This window comes from Myxocyprinus asiaticus, chromosome 13 (genome assembly GCF_019703515.2).
Source record: "Myxocyprinus asiaticus isolate MX2 ecotype Aquarium Trade chromosome 13, UBuf_Myxa_2, whole genome shotgun sequence".
Taxonomy (NCBI): Eukaryota; Metazoa; Chordata; class Actinopteri; order Cypriniformes; family Catostomidae; genus Myxocyprinus; species Myxocyprinus asiaticus.
Genome location: NC_059356.1, coordinates 51,211,825 through 51,230,288, shown reverse-complemented (window position 1 = coordinate 51,230,288; position 18,464 = coordinate 51,211,825). Strand labels below are relative to the sequence as shown.

Here is an 18,464-nt window from a genome sequence, read left to right as displayed (position 1 = left end):
GTTTTCACTTTCATGTTTCTGTACTGTGTTTGCATAAGAACTAAAGATGAACTCATCTAGCTTGTACTTGGAGAAAAAGATCTTATTCCAAGATTTCCTCCAGGTTTCATTTGATGAAAACAGATTGAAGCTGGATGTGAATATCAGAATATTTAAATATAATTAAGATTATAAATGAAAGCAACATTTATTACAAATAAATGATCATAAACAAAATGATAAATGAGAGCAGCAGGAGTTTGAGATTTGAGGTTTAATCATGTTTAAAGATGAAACATTATCATATATGACAGTAACAAACACATGGCTGCTAAAAGAAAATGTATAAAATAATGCAAATAAGAGCGCCAATGACCTTCAAACAAACGTGTCGCAGAAGATTTCGTTTATTGACTCATTAAACGAGTGGTCACAGCAGCCCCTCCATCTCCCTCATGAAGGCCTCGTACATCTGGTCTTTAGTCTTCATGTTGTGCGGGGCGGCACCGGTGGGTTGGGATGGGTTTATAGACACTTGTTTGGGCTGCTCACGCTCGTCCTCTCTCCTGCCGCCCGTTCTCTCCACCGCGCCGGCGCGGTCTCTGCGCACGCGGAGCGCCGTGGGAACAAAGCGTGTCACCTCCGTCTTGGGGTTGATGATCTGAGGTTTGGCGGAGATGGTGGCGCCGCCCGGCTGTGCCGCAGGGGGTCCAGAGATATTGGCGCGTTTCTCGATGGTGGGGGCGAGCGGGGGGGCGGTGCCAGGGGGCGGGGGCAGCTGCATGGTGGAGGGGCGTGCGGACGCGTTCTGAGAGCTGTCGCTGGAAACAGACGCCGCCGAAGGCTTCTGACGCGGGACGATGCTGGGCGGGGCACTGAGCACATTGGGGTTGAGCGGTGGAGGGAAGAGAGAGAGTGGGGGAGCCATGCGGGGGGGTCCGGCACGGGGAGGAGGGGGTGGTGGAGGCATTCCTGCAAATCAAATCAAGATCTCACATTAAAACACATAAAAACACACACTAATATTCAAACACGCACACGCACACACAGATTGACCTGGAGGAGCCGGAGGGGGCAGGCGGGGTGGGGGTCCTCTGGGAGGGGGTCCGGGGGGCAGACCTGGCGGCGGTCCGGGAGGAGGTCCTGGCGGTCGGCCCGGCGGGGGTCCTGGAGGCAGCATGCGCGGCATCGGACCCCTGAGAGCGGCCGGCAGCCCTGGAGGCCTCATGAACGGAGGAGCACCTGAACACACACAGAGATTGTTTACACTAAAACACACCCCGTTTACATACAATCAGTCAGACTAACAGATCTAGATAATGCGTCTGTCCGGCTTCATCCAACATATTAATCGAACCGTAACTGGCCTCTGCATTGCACGTTAAATACGATAAACAAATGATCTTCCTTCTTTAATTAAACATCCATAATAATGCGTTTCATGTCAAAATCACATATCAGTGAATCACAAACTTCCATCACTCGTTCTTATACCGTGATAAATCAGATAATGACTATTGATCTGCTTCAGTCTTGCTGCGTTTAAAGCCAGTGGGGACAAATGTTGTGTTTTGTGATAAGATCTTCTGATACTGCCACTGCTTATGTGACGCACACACCCGCTAGTGCGCCGCCAATTCACTCTAACTGAAGCGCTGAATGCAGACTATATTCTTAAAAGCAGCCTTTTGTGGTTTAGTAATCATGCAAGGCCATGTGGCGATTTCAATCTTAAATTAATCGAGAATCCTTAAAGGAATATTCTGGGTTCAATACAAGTTAATCTCAATCGACAGCATTTGTGAAATAATATCGATTACCACAAAAATTAATTTCGTCTCGTCCCTCCTTTTCTTTAAAAAAAGCACAAATGTGTGTTCCAGTGAGACACTTACAATGGAAGTCAATGGGGCCAATTTTTAGAGGGTTTAAAGACAGAAATGTGAAGCTTATAATTTAATAAAAGCACTTACATTAATTCTTCTGTTAAAACTCGTGTATTATTTGAGCTGTTATTTGTTATTTTACATCGTCATGGCATTAAAGTTGTAAAATTGTCTATAAGTTTACACAGATGCGGTTAGTAAGTGATTTAATCACACTAAAATTTTGTTTGTCTTGAGTCTATACTTTTGAAAAAATATTTTAATGTTTACAGATTGACCCCATTGACTTCCATTATAAGTGTTTATGATTTTTCCTTTTCCCATTTCATTTTTTCATGCCCACAAAGCACACAAGGAGAACCTGTCAGACTGAAAACGTTCTGAGGTCTGGACTCTGTCTGTAGGGGTTTATGATTATATATATATAAATGGTTTGATGAACTGGTAATGAGTACTTTCTATGAGAAGTTAAATGTCACATCTATAATGCTGGAATTGCTCAGGAATGATGCACAACCTCAAATACTTGATTACCCATTATATCATATGTTCAGACAGATGAAGACTGTTGCTCGACTATGCAAAAACCCACTGCCCAGTAATAACATCAATATAATAATAATAACAATAATAAAGAACACATAAGGGCTGAATTTAACAGTGTGAGGAGACGCACCAGGAGGTGGTCCTGGAGGCGGGCCAGATGGTGGTCCCGGTGGCCTCATTGGAGGAGCAGGAGGCGGTCCTAAAGGAGGAGGCCCTGTGATTGGTGGAGCCTGCATGTGTGGAGGAGGCTGCTGAGCTGCAATTGGTGCAGTTGGAGCAGGAAGTCTGGGATTGGCCAATGAGTGAGCAGCTTCAGCAGTCACACCTTCATCATCAGCATCCGAATCCTCCGAGTCTGTGAACTCCTCTTCATCCTCCTCGTCTTCCTCAGGCACTGACTGACCTGTGCACGCACACAGACACGTGTAAACATGTATTCAACATTCACCTCAAACAAACACACACACACACACACACACACACACACACTCTCACACACCTGCCATCCTCAGCATCATGGCCTGCAGTGGTGTGATGGTCTTGGTCTTCTTCATCGCCCTCTTCTTCCTCTTCTCTCCAGGTGGAGGCATGTCAGCAAACCGCACACTGCGACCTGTGCACAACAAACACAAACAATATTCTGAGCAACTCCATCTACAGCGCCATGGTAACAGACATGATGTTTCCCCTCAACTGGGAGTCTGATTAATATGATTCACGAACCAATGACTCGTATAAATGAATCAGTCAGAAAGACTCACAAGTGACTGGTTTGAATCAGTTACTGACCGGATCTTTAGTTTACAACAGCATTGTTTTAATAAACTGTATTTTCATAGATATTATAAAACCGTGTTTTGTTTAGTATGAATTAGGGCGGGGCGATAGGACGATGTTATCGGATATCAACGATATCTTACAAAGATCCCGATGCCGATTGTGACACTCAATTACATTTACATCATTACATTTACATTTATTCATCTGGCAGAAGCTTTTATCCAAAGCGACTTACAAGAGAGGAACACATAAGCGAATCATCTTAAGGAGACAGTGGTATGAAAAGTGCTGTATTACAAAGTTTCACTAGCATCATAATAGTATTCAAAACAGAATAAAGTGCAAAAAAATATATATATATATATATATATATTTGTGACTGGTTAAGTGCTCATGGAAAAGATGTGTTTTTGAAGACAGAGAGTCAGCTTCACAGATGGAGTTGGGAAGGTCGTTCCACCAATGTGGTATGATGAAGCTGAAAGTCCGGGAAAGTGTTTTGGTGCCTCTTTGTGTTGGTACAACAAGGCGCCACTCATTAGCCGACCGCAGGCTTCTAGTGGGCGTGTAGCTCTGCAGAAATGATTTTAGGTATGCTGGAGCAGACCCAGTGACTGTTCTGTATGCCAGCATCAGAGCCTTCAATTTGATACGTGCATCAACCGGTAGCCAGTGGAGAGAGACAAGGAGTGGTGTAACATGTGCTCTCTTTGGTTCATTAAAGACCAGACGTGCTGCTGCATTCTGGATCATTTGGAGGGGTCTAGTTGCACATGCAGGGAGGCCTGCAATGAGAGCATTACAGTAGTCCAGTCTAGATATGACAAGTGACTGAACAAGCAGTTGTGTGGCATGTTCAGAGAGGAAGGGTCTTATCTTCCTGATATTGTAGAGTGTAAATCTACATGATCTTGCCGTCTTTGAGATGTGATCTCATTGACAGAAGATGATCGGCAATATCGGGAAATGGCAAAACCATGTGTCTGTGAAGTCAGCAAATATATTAAACAGTAGCCCAGGATGTGAATCTAGCACCCGCCACGAGGCTGAATCCAGTTCTCAAGATGTCCAAAAGCTGTCAGTGCTTGTGTCTGATTCGCTGTTTGTTCAGTGACGTGCAGCACGAGCTTGTCTTGTGGAACAAATGCTTGTAGAGTTTTCACTCTTTTTCTCTGTTTCATTCATCTGAAAACTGTTTGCAAGAATAATGTTGTTTATGAGAATGCTGCAAATGATCTCCGATCATCTCAGGAGGTGCTGTGAGTTTAGTTCAGATTCAGTAATATATATCTTTGTATTAAATAAAGACGAAAGTAATTCAATCATAAATAATACATGTTCACCTTGAACCTAATATTGAGTATTATTTTCTTTTCTTTAGGCAGCATTAACTGTATTACCAAAACATAAACACATTCGATAAGCACACATTTTGCAGCATTATTTTATATAACACAAGGGAATCTATTAGGCTTATTTATTTTGATTATTATTATCTTTACATTTATAATTGTCTTTAGTTCTTAATCTATAGGGGATTAGTAATTTTGCACCTGTTGTCACTGATGGATACTTGCGTGATGGTAAATGGAGCCGTTGGAGACAGTATATGTTTGGATTTGGGGAGGTGGTTAAATAAGATTTTTTTATTGCTTTTTTTCATTTAAAGTGCAATTTGAATTTAGAAATGCCTTTTGTTTATGTTTTTCGTGTTTCAATAAATGAATCAAATTTTTAAACAAAATCAATAAAGCAAAAAAATTCACCGATCCTCGGCAGGGGGGTTAACGATATAATTTATATCGCGATATTTTTTAAGGCGATTATTGATCAAATATTTTTTACACCTCGCCCAGCCCTAGTATGAATAAATATGGCGGGGGGGAACTGCAAACACAAATAAACATAAAAAATAAAAAAAACACAAACACACATAGTCTCACCTGTGTGTTTATCGGCTCTCTCGTTCTCTAGGTCGTCATGGCGATCACTCGTCATTCTCATGTCAGCGTCTGTGTCATCTCTTTCTCCGCCGCTGTCATCCTGCGAGTCGCTGTCGTCTTCTGCGTCACTCTCGCTGTCAGTGTCTCGCCCGCCAACATCAAACATTTCGGTATCTGAACCGCCACCGCCCTCTGACATCAAACACATGTTACTGTAGCGTGTGTGTGGTGGGGGTGTATATATAAATGTGTGTGTGTGTGTGTGTGCGCGTGTACCTGCTCGCCGTGTGTTTCCATACAGCAGCAGTATCTGTGGAGGCGGGGGTCCTGGCGGGGGTCCCGGTGGTTTTCGTCCAGGCGGCAGACGAGGAACTCCAGCGAGAGCAGCTGAGGACACCGCAGACCCTTTCCTGGAACACACACACAGTCACATGAAAATGGACAGAGCGCTCACTGCAGATCTGTGAATCACCCGTTCTCATCTTACAACACCTGTCAATCATCAGATCCCATTGTGCAGCCTCTCTGTCTCATCTGAGCATCACAGGAAGTGCACTGCACTGGTTTGAGTCTCAGCTCATGGAGTTTTGAGTCACATCAGTGTTCAGTGCTCTTCTCCACACACACAACCTGGATGATACGCAGCCCAACCATCGGTCAAACACAACACTGTTCAGCGGACTTCAACAACACTAACAGCAGGCGTCTGGGGTTAAAGTTTCATGACTAGCTGAACTTCAGTAACTACACCTACATAACAGCCTGATAATGTAGATTTACACTCGACACCATCAGAAACATCAGACACTTCCTGTTTAAACATACTGTTCAGCTACTGGTCTGAAGCTCTTGTCATCTCAAGATTGGACTACTGCAACGCTCTGTTAACGGCCCTTCAGCTAGGACTATTAAAGGAATATTCCGAGTTCAATACAAGTGAAGCTCAATCCACAGCATTTGTGTCAATGTTGATTACCACAAAATACATTTTGACTTTTCCCACCTTCTGTTTAAAAAAAGCACAAATGTGTGTTCCAGTGAGACACTTACAATGGAAGTCAATGGGGTCAATATTTGGAGGGTTTAAAAGTCAGAAATATGAACCTTATAATTTAATAAAAGCACTTACATTAATTCTGTTAAAAATTGTGTATTACTTGAGCTGATATTTGTTATTTTACGTCGTCATGGCATTAAAGTTGTAAAATTGTCTATATCTTTCCACAGATGTGATTAGTAAGTAATTTTATGACAGTAAAATCATGTTAACACACATATTGTTTATGTCTTGTGTCTATACTTTTGAAACAGTGAGTATTTTAATGTTTACAGATTGACCCCATTGACTTCCATTGTAAGTGTCTCACTGGAACACACATTTGTGCTTTTAAGGGATGAGTGGAAATAAATTTTTGTGATAATCAACATTATGACACAAATGCTGTTAATTGAGCTTCACTTGTACCTCAGAATATTCCTTTAAGCCAGGCTTACTGTAGCTGCCCTGAAACAGCAGCTTCACACTTCAACACACTCCTTCAGTTGTGTGTGTGTGTGTGTGTGTGTGTGTTCCTCTCGTCCTGTGATCAGTGAGTGAACATCGTCTGGTGCTTCCATCACAATAAGGTTCAAAGTCTCTTCCTAAAACTCTCATGGTCTCTTCTGTTTCACACTTCTACATAAGCTTCTGTCCTTCTTTGTCTTTTCCTTGTTTTTAAGTTGCTTTGTATAAAGTGTGACAGTTAGATGAATAAATGTAAATGTGTGCGTGTTCTGACCCGAGTGCAGAGCTCTTCTTCAGTATTGATGGCGGTTGAGCTCCAGGCAGTGGGATGTCCTGGATTAAGATGCTGGATGGAGCGTGTGGCATGTCAGGAAGAGGGATACTGTCCACCTCCACAGACTCAGCGTTCTGATGGACACACATATTTACATAAACACACACACACTATAAAATACACAAGTCCTGACAAACACACAGTCTGTGGATCTGTGAACGTGTTTCCACTGATGTAACGGTGTATGTTCCCAAAAACAAACACACCAGTCTTTATTTGTGAGGGATTTAATAATTCAGCATCGTCACACCACCATGTAACGTTTAGAACTTATTTCAAATTCATAGCAATAAATCCACACATATGAGAATTATAAATAAAATATTTCGACATCTGTTGGACGGTGAAAATAAAGTGTTGCTGAGTGATGACTTCTATTGCAGCTGTGCCAACCAGACAGTGAGGGGCGCTTCAACCACTGTCTCTCAATTGCAATTTAGAGACGAAAAATGAATGCCAGTTAGTCTTCCAACCAGCCTGACGGCAGAAGACACTTCACTGAACGCGGCTTTCATCACCACAGTCAAACCTGACTCTTAATCAATACACTTACAGTTCATCATTATTCTTACCCTCATATCACATCTACTCAATGAATACAGATTATATACATAAATAATATTGGCACATATACAGTGCATCCGGAAAGTATTTACAGCGCTTCACTTTTTCCACATTTTGTTATGTTACAGCCTTATTCCAAAATGGATTAAATTCATTATTTTCCTCAAAATTCTACAAACAATACCCCATAATGACAACGTGAAAGAAGTTTGTTTGAAATCTTTGCAAATTTATTAAAAATAAAAAACTAAACAAATCACATGTACATAAGTATTCACAGCCTTTGCCATGACACTCAAAATTGAGCTCAGGTGCATCCTGTTTCCACTGATCATCCTTGAGATGTTTCTACAACTTGATTGGAGTCCACCTGTGGTAAATTCAGTTGATTGGACATGATTTGGAAAGGCACACACCTGTCTATATAAGGTCCCACAGTTAACAGTGCATGTCAGAGCACAAACCAAGCCATGAAGTCCAAGGAATTGTCTGTAGACCTCCGAGACAGGATTGTATCGAGGCACAGATCTGGGGAAGGGTACAGACAAATTTCTGCAGCATTGAAGGTCCTCATGAGCACAGTGGCCTCCATCATCCATAAATGGAAGAAGTTTGGAACCACCAGGACTCTTCCTAGAGCTGGCCGCCCGGCCAAACTGAGCGATCGGGGGAGAAGGGCCTTAGTCAGGGAGGTGACCAAGAACCTGATGGTCACTCTGACAGAGCTCCAGCATTTCTCTGTGGAGAGAGGAGAACCTTCCAGAAGAACAACCATCTCTGCAGCACTCCACCAATCAGGCCTGTATGGTAGAGTGGCCAGACGGAAGCCACTCCTCAGTAAAAGGCACATGACAGCCCGCCTGGAGTTTGCCAAAAGGCACCTGAAGGACTCTCAGACCATGAGAAACAAAGATTGAACTCTTTGGCCTGAATGGCAAGCGTCATGTCTGGAGGAAATCAGGCACCGCTCATCACCTGGCCAATACCATCCCTACAGTGAAGCATGGTGGTGGCAGCATCATGCTGTGGGGATGTTTTTCAGCGGCAGGAACTGGGAGACTAGTCAGGATCGAGGGAAAGATGAATGCAGCAATGTACAGAGACATCCTTGATGAAAACCTGCTCCAGAGCGCTCTGGACCTCAGACTGGGGCGAAGGTTCATCTTCCAACAGGACAACGACCCTAAGCACACAGCCAAGATAACAAAGGAGTGGCTCCGGGACAACTCTGTGAATGTCCTTGAGTGGCCCAGCCAGAGCCCAGACTTGAACCCGATTGAACATCTCTGGAGAGATCTGAAAATGGCTGTGCACCGACGCTCCCCATCCAACCTGATGGAGCTTGAAAGGTCCTGCAAAGAAGAATGGGAGAAACTGCCCAAAAATAGGTGTGCCAAGCTTGTAGCATCATACTCACAAAGACTTGAGGCTGTAATTGGTGCCAAAGGTGCTTCAACAAAGTATTGAGCAAAGGCTGTGAATACTTATGTACATGTGATTTTTTTTTTTTTTTTCGTTTTTTATTTTTAATAAATTTGCAAAGATTTCAAACAAACTTCTTTCACGTTGTCATTATGGGGTATTGTTTGTAGAATTTTGAGGAAAATAATGAATTTAATCTATTTTGGAATAAGGCTGTAACAAAATGTGGAAAAAGTGAAGCGCTGTGAATACTTTCCGGATGCACTGTACATGAAAGGTAAAGCCAGAGGACGAGTCTGATTCCTCTCAAGATTACTCTCCACTAGTGTTTGTCTCGCTCACTGATGGCTTAAAGACATTACAGTTTGATTTACTGCTTTAAAACGATGTGTATTGTGCTACACACACACCTTGACAGAGTGGAAGTAGAGTGCCAGCTGTCCTCGTTTGGTTTCGTAATCCACCTCCAGCTTCCGAAGCTCTTTATACGTCTCTGGATTCTCCCGCTCGTACAGACGGACGATTCGCTCAAATGTCTCACGCAGTTTCTTACGTTTGTCACGCAGAACTTTCTCATTCAACAGTGGCTGCTGCACCGGGTTGAACTCTGAAACACACACATCACAGGCCTGTCTCATGAAGCAGATCTCATTGCTTTTCAGGGCAAGTTTGCAGTGGGTTTTGCTGGTGTTCATCACCATGTTAACTTGTGCTACACAGGCTCGCTAACCTGCTCCGTTTTCTTCTGGGTAGCAGATCACAAACACACACTGAACCAATCATGCTAAAGATTAGTAGACAGATTATTTATTGGAGAGATGTATATTTTTAAGGTAAACTGAGCCACATTTGAAATATATTAACATGTTGACACTGACCTATCTCATCAAGTTTCTCCATGTCTCTGATGATCTGACGTGGATCCTTCATCTTCAGCACCGCTGCTCGAACCATCATCCTCTGCTTCTTATTCTACAACACACACACATACACACACACACACACACGTCAATACCTGCAGATGATCAAATATACACCAATCATTCAGAACAAGAAGACAAGCCGCTAGAGGGAATGTTCTTCTGGGAAAAGTTTTCCAGGTCCAAGCGTTCATGTGGATGTCAGTGTTCATCAGTTCATGTGGCCACTGCGCACGCACACACATGCACAGCACACACGCACACACTGAATTTGAGGCTAGGTGTGAGCAGTGTGGTGGGAGCGGTGAAAGTGTCATGAAGAGGTGTCTCTGCTCCACACCGATGCTCAGGTGGTTGACACATCGTATGCAGCAGTACATCACGCAGCATCACACTTCCTCCAGCAGCTCGTCTTCTTCAGTCTCTACTGTTCAGGGGGTCAGAGGTCAGATACATACCTTCTTCAGCTCTCTCTTGCGCGCCTCCTTCCCTGCAGACACACAATCACACACAAACACATGAACGCTGATCATCTGACACAAAGTGTTTGAGTGTTGGTGTTGGGTGCAGCTGTACTCACTGGCCTGATCGGTGGGGTTCATAAATTTCCCACTCTTGGTGGAGGAGGTGGAACGTCGCCCCATGTCTGCAGACTTTGTTTCACCTGAAAAACACAGAGAATGTCAATCATCTGAAGAATCTGAACTGATGAAGAACGTGTGATGAAAGCTAGCTAACAAACCCTAACTTCAAACCTAACCCTGACTAACAAACCCTAACCTCACACCTAACCCTGACTAACTAACCCTAACTTCACAACTAACCCTGACTAACAAACCCTTAACCTCACACCTAACCCTGACTAACTAACCCTAACTTCAAACCTAACCCTGACTAACAAACCCTAACTTCACACCTAACCCTGACTAACAAACCCTAACTTCACACCTAACCCTGACTAACAAACCCTTAACCTCACACCTAACCCTGACTAATTAACCCTAACTTCAAACCTAACCCTGACTAACTAACCCTAACTTCTCATCTATGCCTGACAACAAACCCTTAACCTCACACCTAACCCTGACTAACTAACCCTTAACCTCACACCTAACCCTGACTAATTAACCCTTAACCTCACACCTAACCCTGACTAACTAACCCTAACTTCACACCTAACCCTGACTAACAAACCCTTAACCTCACACCTAACCCTGACTAACTAACCCTAACTTCAAACCTAACCCTGACTAACAAACCCTTAACCTCACACCTAACCCTGACTAACTAACCCTAACTTCAAACCTAACCCTGACTAACTAACCCTAACTTCAAACCTAACCCTGACTAACAAACCCTTAACCTCACACCTAACCCTGACTAACTAACCCTAACTTCTCATCTAACCCTGACTAACAAACCCTTAACCTCACACCTAATCCTGACTAACTAACCCTTAACCACACACCTGACCCTGACTAACTAACCCTTAACCTCACACCTGACCATGACTAATAAACCATAACTTCACACCTAACCCTGACTAACAAACCCTTAACCTCACACCTAACCCTGACTAACAAACCCTAACTTCACACCTAACCCTGACTAACAAACCCTAACTTCACATCTAACCCTGACTAACTAACCCTAACTTCTCATCTAACCCTGACTAACAAACCCTAACTTCACACCTAACCCTGACTAACAAACCCTAACTTCACACCTAACCCTGACTAACAAACCCTAACTTCTCATCTAACCCTGACTAATTAACCCTAACTTCTCATCTAACCCTGACTAACTAACCCTAACTTCTCATCTAACCCTGACTAACTAACCCTAACTTCTCATCTAACCCTGACTAACTAACCCTAACTTCTCATCTAATCCTGACTAACTAACCCTAAATTAACACCTAACCCTGACTAACTAACCCAAACTTCACAACTAATATCAGACACTTTTATTGAACAGTGACTGAGGCTCATATACTGACTAATACCTGAAGATAGAAATGGATACGGGTTTGGAATGACATGAGGATGATGACAGAATGTTTGTTTTTGGGAGAACTAACCTATTTAGAAAAACATAACAATGGTCTTAATTATATCTTTCTTCAGCCCCGTACATTAAGTATCTGGATGTAAAATATTGTGTATGAACTGTATCTTTAAATACACTCAAATACAAACACTGTACTTCTTATTAACTTGTTTTAATGTTTCGAAAATATTGGATTCATTCTTTTTACAATTAGTATTCGGTAAGTATAAATGTCCATTATTTATTGAAGTGTGTTTCTCTCACATAAAGAGATTTAAAGATAAACATTTATTAAAGGTATTGTTGACTTTTGGATGATAAATTATAGAGATAAAAGTGTCTGTTAAATGAGTCTCGTGAACACCGCTGAAATCTCCTCATTTTCACATCGTCGCAGTAAGTAAACCCAAACTAAAGCTTTATATTAAAGTCTAACTCACCTCAATCACTTGAATCGATCTGAAATGTTCACATTTATCACCGATCAATAAACGCGTCCAACGCCGCACACTGAGCGGAAACACGTCATCACTCCGCAACACATCCGGCCGGACTTTTATTATGTATTCAAAACACCAAAACACATTTCAAAATATAATATATATATTATATAGAGATGGAAAAACCCTAACCCATATATATAGATATAAATATATACAATACACTGTTTTTAGCTGTTGAATTAAAAGAAGCGCTTTGTTGTTTTTATTTATTTATTTATTTATTTTATTTATTTAACAGCTGATGATGATGATAATAATGATGATAATGATGATGACACAAAATAAATAAATAATTCTGACCAGTGAAAATTTGTGAAAATATCCTAATATACTGTATTTCTTCACATTTAATCTTTACATTGTTAACATAAAAATATTATCATATAATTACTGCTCCAGTCAGTTTTGACATTTAAATGGTTAGTGTAGTTTGTCGAGGAGTCTCTCTATACACAAAGTTAAAAATGTCGTGGTAAATTGCCTGTTGATGACGCGTCATTGAACCAGTGCCCACCCAGATTATTAGAGATTATGTATATGTTTAATAAAAATAATAATAAATAAATAAACAGGCATTAGTTCTGATTTCTGAAAGGCCATTCTCAAACAAATCAACAAAATTGTGAGACTGAGAAAATTGAATAATGAATAAATAAATGACAGAGCGATCTGTTTGGCTGTGTCGCTGTCAATCAACGCCTCTAAAACAGTGACGTCGGCAGCGTGGTCAGTTTTGAGTTTATTTTCAATAAAAGACTAAATGAGTACATCTGAAACTGGACATTATCATGATGTGCAAAGCACGTGAGATCTCACAAGAACACCGAGAAGCTGATGAGGAACAAATGAAACTTAACCGAAATCAACATATTTACACGACAAACATCCAATCAAAGCAGCTTTACAGAAGTCCTTTTTTATATAAAGAAATCATGCCTTAACTTTATATTCAAACTCACTGCGAGTCATATGAAATACTGATGAAAAGTGTTTGTGTGGAAACTGAGCTGCAGGAAGAAAGTGTGTAATTAAACATCTCTCTGTGACCTCTGATGACCTCATAGATCAAAGGTCATGCCATGACTGAAGAGCTCTGCATTGTGCTTGCATCATTTTCTTTGTTTGTTTGGCATCAGTGTGTCTTTTATATACAAGTTGTATGTTGACTATCACTTTTTTTTGGTATGTTTGTTCTTCACTTTTGTGTTTGTATTTGTTTTCAGTTCATTCAGTATCATGCGTCTCCGTTATATGTGTGTAATGGAAATTAACTTTATATTTCACAGGTATGTTGTGCTGCTATTAATGTGTGTTTTTATGTGATTTATAGTGTGTTTCACTGCAAATCTTCATGATATATTTCTGATAGATCAAAGAAATCATGAATAAACATTGCTAAAACTGAACAGAACTCATATTGTAGTATTTTATTTTGATTTTTAATCACATGATGGCTAGAAAAGACATGCATTATTGCGTCAGCTATAATGTTTTTTAATGATTTTTGTCAGATGCTCATAAAGATGTCGCTGTAGGGTTGATGAGATGTCGCTCTAGTAGGGAATGGGCCCGTAGTATGCAGTGTAGGCAGCGATGATTCCAGAAGTGTCCATCATGTGTTCACACGCCACGTTTGCTTCACACACTTCTTTGAGACTGAAGAGAGAATGACAGAAATGGATTACTTCATTCAAACTCAAGTGAACGGCTGGACATCTGTAGTGTTTATTGTATTTTTCATAAACTTTAGTTCGCAGTGTTCAATCAGTAGTGTGTGATGTTCTGTAGTTCACATGATTCAATAAATCCAAGCGAGGTGAAGTGTTGTAAGTCAAGGACTCGCACAATATACATTCTGTTTTGTGTATTTATTCAGTGATAATAATAATAACAATAATCATAGTAATAAATAGTGATACAAATGACATTATCTCTTCTTTGGCTCTGAAAAGACAAACCTCTTAAATTGATTTTTTAAAGAATTTTTTGTTATGGCTTCTGAAAAGGTTCCCGACTCCTGCCAAGTGTGTATATTGTACACGTGTAGTGTAGTGTATACTGTATAGTGTGTCTGTGTGTACCTCTCTAGCTGAGCCACAGACAGATCTGCAGGAGCCACTCCAGCTCTTCTCTGTCTCACAAGAGTGGACGCCATGTCACGCTTCACAAACACACCTGTAAAAGAACACATCACTCAAAAATATCATAAATTCTGTCATCATTTACTCACCCTCGTGTCGGTTCAAACAGGGGAAAATTTTCAGTGAATAACAGCTTGAATTTGGGTACATTTTTTTGGAGCTTAGCTGCCACTAGATGCTTTTATTGTAAGAAAAAAAAAAAAAAAAAAAGAGTATAACATAAAGAACACACACACACACAACACACACACACACACACACACAACACACACACAGTGTCACCTTCATCACTGGGAGATTCTGCAGCAATCACTGATTTTGTGTGTGAAGAATCAGTAAGACCTAGAGGAGAACAACACAACACAACAAACAACTGCACAACAACTCAAAACAAGACAACACTGTACACATTACATAACTACATCACACAACACACACACACACTGACCTGCGCTCACACACACAGCAGTGATGCAGCACATCATCAGGATTGTAATACTCTTCATGTTTCTCGTAGCGTGAGTCGATCTGTGAATGTGTGTTTCTCTGTCACTCACATCATTTATAATGATGACATCACAATGAGCAGACATCATGATTGGACAAGGAATCAAATATCCACACCCACACAGATGTGATACATGAGTGCAGTGCAAACTTCAACCTGCATCAACTCCATGAACTACAAATTACACCATTGCATGCAAGTGGAAACCACCAGCTCTCTTCATATAAAGACTTTAATTACAGATGTGTGTAAATATAGCATTTTCTTCAGTCATAATGTGATTGTGCTGGAGCACTAAGTTCAACAGCTCAGTTTCATGTTAACTCTACATTCCAGATGTGTACAGATGAAACACGGTAATGGGTGTGTACATTTAAAACACAGCAATGCGTGTGTGTACAGCTGGAACACAGTAATGCATGCGTGTACAGTTCAAATGCAATAATGTGTGTGTGCAACTTAAACACAGACATGCATGTGTGTACAGTTAAAGCAGTAATAGCCTACATGTGTGTGCACCTGGAACACAGTAATGCACATGTGTGTGCACCTGGAACACAGTAATGCACATGTGTACAGTTGAAATGTGGTAATGGGTGTGTACAGTTAAAACGCAGCAATGCATTTACAGTTGAAACACAGTAATGTATGCGTGTAGTTTAAATGCAGTAATGCGTGTGTTTACAGCTGGAACACAGTAATGCTTGTGTATACAGTTGAAATAGAGTAATGCACTTGTGTACAGCTGAAATGCAGTAATGCACATGTGTTCAGTTGAAGCGCAGTACTGGGTGTGTATACAGTTGAAACATGGTAATGGTTATGTGTACTGTTGAAACAGTAATGTGTGTGGTGTTGAAACATGGTAAAGTGCCTGTTTACAGTTAAAATGCAGTAATGTGCATTAAAATGTGGTAATGTGCATAGACTGTTGAAACGCAGTAATGAGTGTATACAGTTGGAACGCAGTAATGCACTCATGTACAGCTGAAACACAGTAATGCACTCGTGTACAGCTGAAACGCAGTAATTCACTCATGTACAGCTGAAATGCAGAAAAATGCATGTGCTTACAGTTAAAACACAGAAATGCATGTGTGTACAGTTGATGCAGTAATAATACATGTGTGTACATCTGGAACACAGTAATGCATGTGTGTACAGTTTACATTTATGCATTTGGCAGACACTTTTATCCAAAGTGACTTACAGTGCACTAATTACAGGGACAATCCCCCCATATCAACCTGGAGTTAAGTGTCTTGCTCAAGGACACAATGGTGGTGACTGTGGGGATTGAACCAGCAACCGTCTGATTACAAAGTTCAGTGTTTAGCCCACTACGCCACCACCACAGTAAAGTGTGTGTACAGTTAATGCAGTAATGCATGTGTGTACAGTTGAAACACAGAAATGCATGTGTACAGTTAACGCAGTAATACATGCGTGTACAGTTGAAATGCAGTAATGTGTATGTGTAGAGTTGAAACACAGTAAAGTGTGTGTACAGTTAATGCAGTAATGCATGTGTGTACAATTGAAACACAGAAATGCGTGTGTACAGTTAATGCAGTAATACATGCGTGTATAGTTGAAATGCAGTAATGCTTACTCTGGATAGGGGCACCCGGCAGGGTTGCCCTCTTTCCCCATTATTGTTCTGTCTTGCCCTGTAACCATTAGCAGCCGCGATAAGAAAGGAGGATGATTTTCCAGGGGTGGTGGCGGGAGGTGTGGCACATAAGCTTCTGCTTTACGCAGATGATATTTTATTATTTGTCTCTGACCCCACTAGATCTGTGCCTTGCCTCCACAGAATTATTAACTCCTTTTATAAGATCTCAGGATACAGAGTCAATTGGTCTAAATCCGAAGCGTTGTCTCTGACAGCGTACTGCCTGGTAAAGGCTTTAAGCCGGGCACCTTCCAGTGGCCCAAACAGGGCATTAAGTATTTGGGTATTTTATTCCCAGCAAATTTGTGTGATTTAGTTAGAGTTAATTTTGACCCCTTAATAAAAAGGTTTGAGCGATATGGGCAGGTGGGCTTCATTACTTCACTGCTACAATCTCTCCCTGTAGATGTCCCCCTCTCTTATTTCAAGCAATTTGATAGCATAGCAAAGTCCTTCCTTTGGAATGGTAAACGTCCCAGATTACACTTCAGTAAGTTGCGTAAACCGATTGACCATGGTGGGCTAGACCTACCCAAGATTTAGTTTTATTATTATGCATTCGGTCTCAGACATTTGGCTCATTGGTCACTTCCACCTGAGAGAGCCCCTCCCTGGTTTTGTAATGAACAGAAAGTTCTTGCCCCTATTTCACCATTGCAAAGCTTTTCTATCAAACTAATAAGAGAAGTTAAGTTACACGCCGTTATCTCGCATTTGCACTCGGTATGGACAAAAGTGTCCAGAGTGTTTAGTTCTGACATTTATTTAAATGTTGCCTCGGGCATATCGCTGAACCCAAAATTATGTATTAATAAATCTCCTTTCTGCTGTTCAGAGTGGATTGTGAGGGGGATTACTACACTCGGTGACCTATATGAGAGTGGTGTGTTGAGATCCTTTGAAAATATGGTTCAAAATTTTGGGATTCCCAGATCTCAGTTCTTTAAATATTTACAACTGCACCACCTACTCTGTACTGTTTTTGGGAGTAGCATACACCCCCCTAAGCAGCAGATACTCTGGGAGTGGTGATTACTACTTTTGGAAAAGGTCATGAGTCATCAGTGTATTACTCCCTGCTAATTCAGAGTCTGGGGGACAGAGCTTTAACTTCTATCAAGAGATTATGGGAGAGAGATTTAAACTTGGTATTGGAGGAGGGGGTGTGGACTAGGATTCTTAAAAACATCAAAACTGCACCTAGAGATGCAAGGGTGCGCCTTATGTCATTCAAGAATTTACATAGATTCTATTGGTCTATACCCCTCTTTAGATTGTATAGGCTTGGTCTTAAAGACATGCCCACTGCTGGCGATGCCAATCAGAAGATGGAGACACAACCCATGTTTTTTGGTGGTGTGTTAAGATCCAAGAATTTTGGTTGAGGGTTCAGAGTTTTATGTGTGACGTACTGGGCACTCAAATTTAATTTTGCCCCAGACTCTGTATTTTAAGCAATGGGGTGGTCATTAATATAGAGGATAAGCACATAAAAAATTGGGTGCTAGCCAGTGTTATGATTGGCAGACAGGTCCTCCTTAGGGCATGGATGTTGGCAGGCGTACGCTCATTTCAGGAGTGGTGCACAGAGATGGGCAGGGTGGCGGAATTTGAGGAGATGTCGCATAAAAGGCTAGGTGTAACGGATATGGATAGACACGCTCACACGTGGGGTTCTTTCAACTTTGATTTATCTTTTTGACAGAAAAA

The 18,464-nt window shown here is 41.3% G+C and overlaps 2 protein-coding genes across 3 annotated transcripts; both read right to left on the bottom strand.

The window, feature by feature from the left end:
* Positions 1-233: 233 nt before the first annotated feature.
* On the bottom strand, positions 234-12,475 carry LOC127450062 (WW domain-binding protein 11). 2 transcript variants are annotated; one of them, XM_051713787.1, is made up of 12 exons: positions 12,368-12,475; positions 10,459-10,542; positions 10,337-10,368; positions 9,837-9,930; positions 9,369-9,565; positions 6,913-7,046; positions 5,411-5,544; positions 5,135-5,326; positions 2,911-3,024; positions 2,542-2,814; positions 1,036-1,221; positions 234-951 (listed from the first exon to the last, which is right to left on the bottom strand). In XM_051713787.1, exons 2-12 carry the CDS (start codon positions 10,520-10,522, stop codon positions 410-412), a joined length of 1,962 nt encoding a protein of 653 aa, XP_051569747.1. In that variant the 5' UTR covers positions 10,523-10,542; positions 12,368-12,475; the 3' UTR covers positions 234-409. The 2 variants fall into 2 exon arrangements, with proteins under 2 accessions (XP_051569747.1, XP_051569746.1); XM_051713786.1 differs by having other exon boundaries at positions 5,135-5,544.
* A 1,367-nt stretch (positions 12,476-13,842) lies between these two features.
* bglap (bone gamma-carboxyglutamate (gla) protein) lies at positions 13,843-15,101 on the bottom strand. Its single transcript, XM_051713797.1, has 4 exons — positions 15,020-15,101; positions 14,854-14,913; positions 14,512-14,605; positions 13,843-14,086 (listed from the first exon to the last, which is right to left on the bottom strand). The coding sequence occupies exons 1-4, from the start codon at positions 15,075-15,077 to the stop codon at positions 13,984-13,986; spliced, it is 315 nt and encodes a 104-aa protein (XP_051569757.1). The 5' UTR covers positions 15,078-15,101; the 3' UTR covers positions 13,843-13,983.
* Between the last annotated feature and the right edge of the window lie 3,363 nt (positions 15,102-18,464).

Excerpts from the sequence above, each read along its gene's own strand:
- LOC127450062 (XM_051713786.1), bottom strand. The coding sequence starts at position 10,522 with ATGGGGCGACGTTCCACCTCCTCCACCAAGAGTGGGAAATTTATGAAC. Across the intron at positions 10,369-10,458 it reads GAACCCCACCGATCAGGCCA|GGAAGGAGGCGCGCAAGAGA; the intron begins GTGAGTACAGCT and ends GTGTGTCTGCAG. Across the intron at positions 3,025-5,134 it reads GAGAGCCGATAAACACACAG|GTCGCAGTGTGCGGTTTGCT; the intron begins GTGAGACTATGT and ends TGTTGTGCACAG.
- bglap (XM_051713797.1), bottom strand. The coding sequence starts at position 15,077 with ATGAAGAGTATTACAATCCTGATGATGTGCTGCATCACTGCTGTGTGT. Across the intron at positions 14,606-14,853 it reads AGAATCTCCCAGTGATGAAG|GTGTGTTTGTGAAGCGTGAC; the intron begins GTGACACTGTGT and ends GTTCTTTTACAG. Across the intron at positions 14,087-14,511 it reads TCTGTGGCTCAGCTAGAGAG|TCTCAAAGAAGTGTGTGAAG; the intron begins GTACACACAGAC and ends TTCTCTCTTCAG.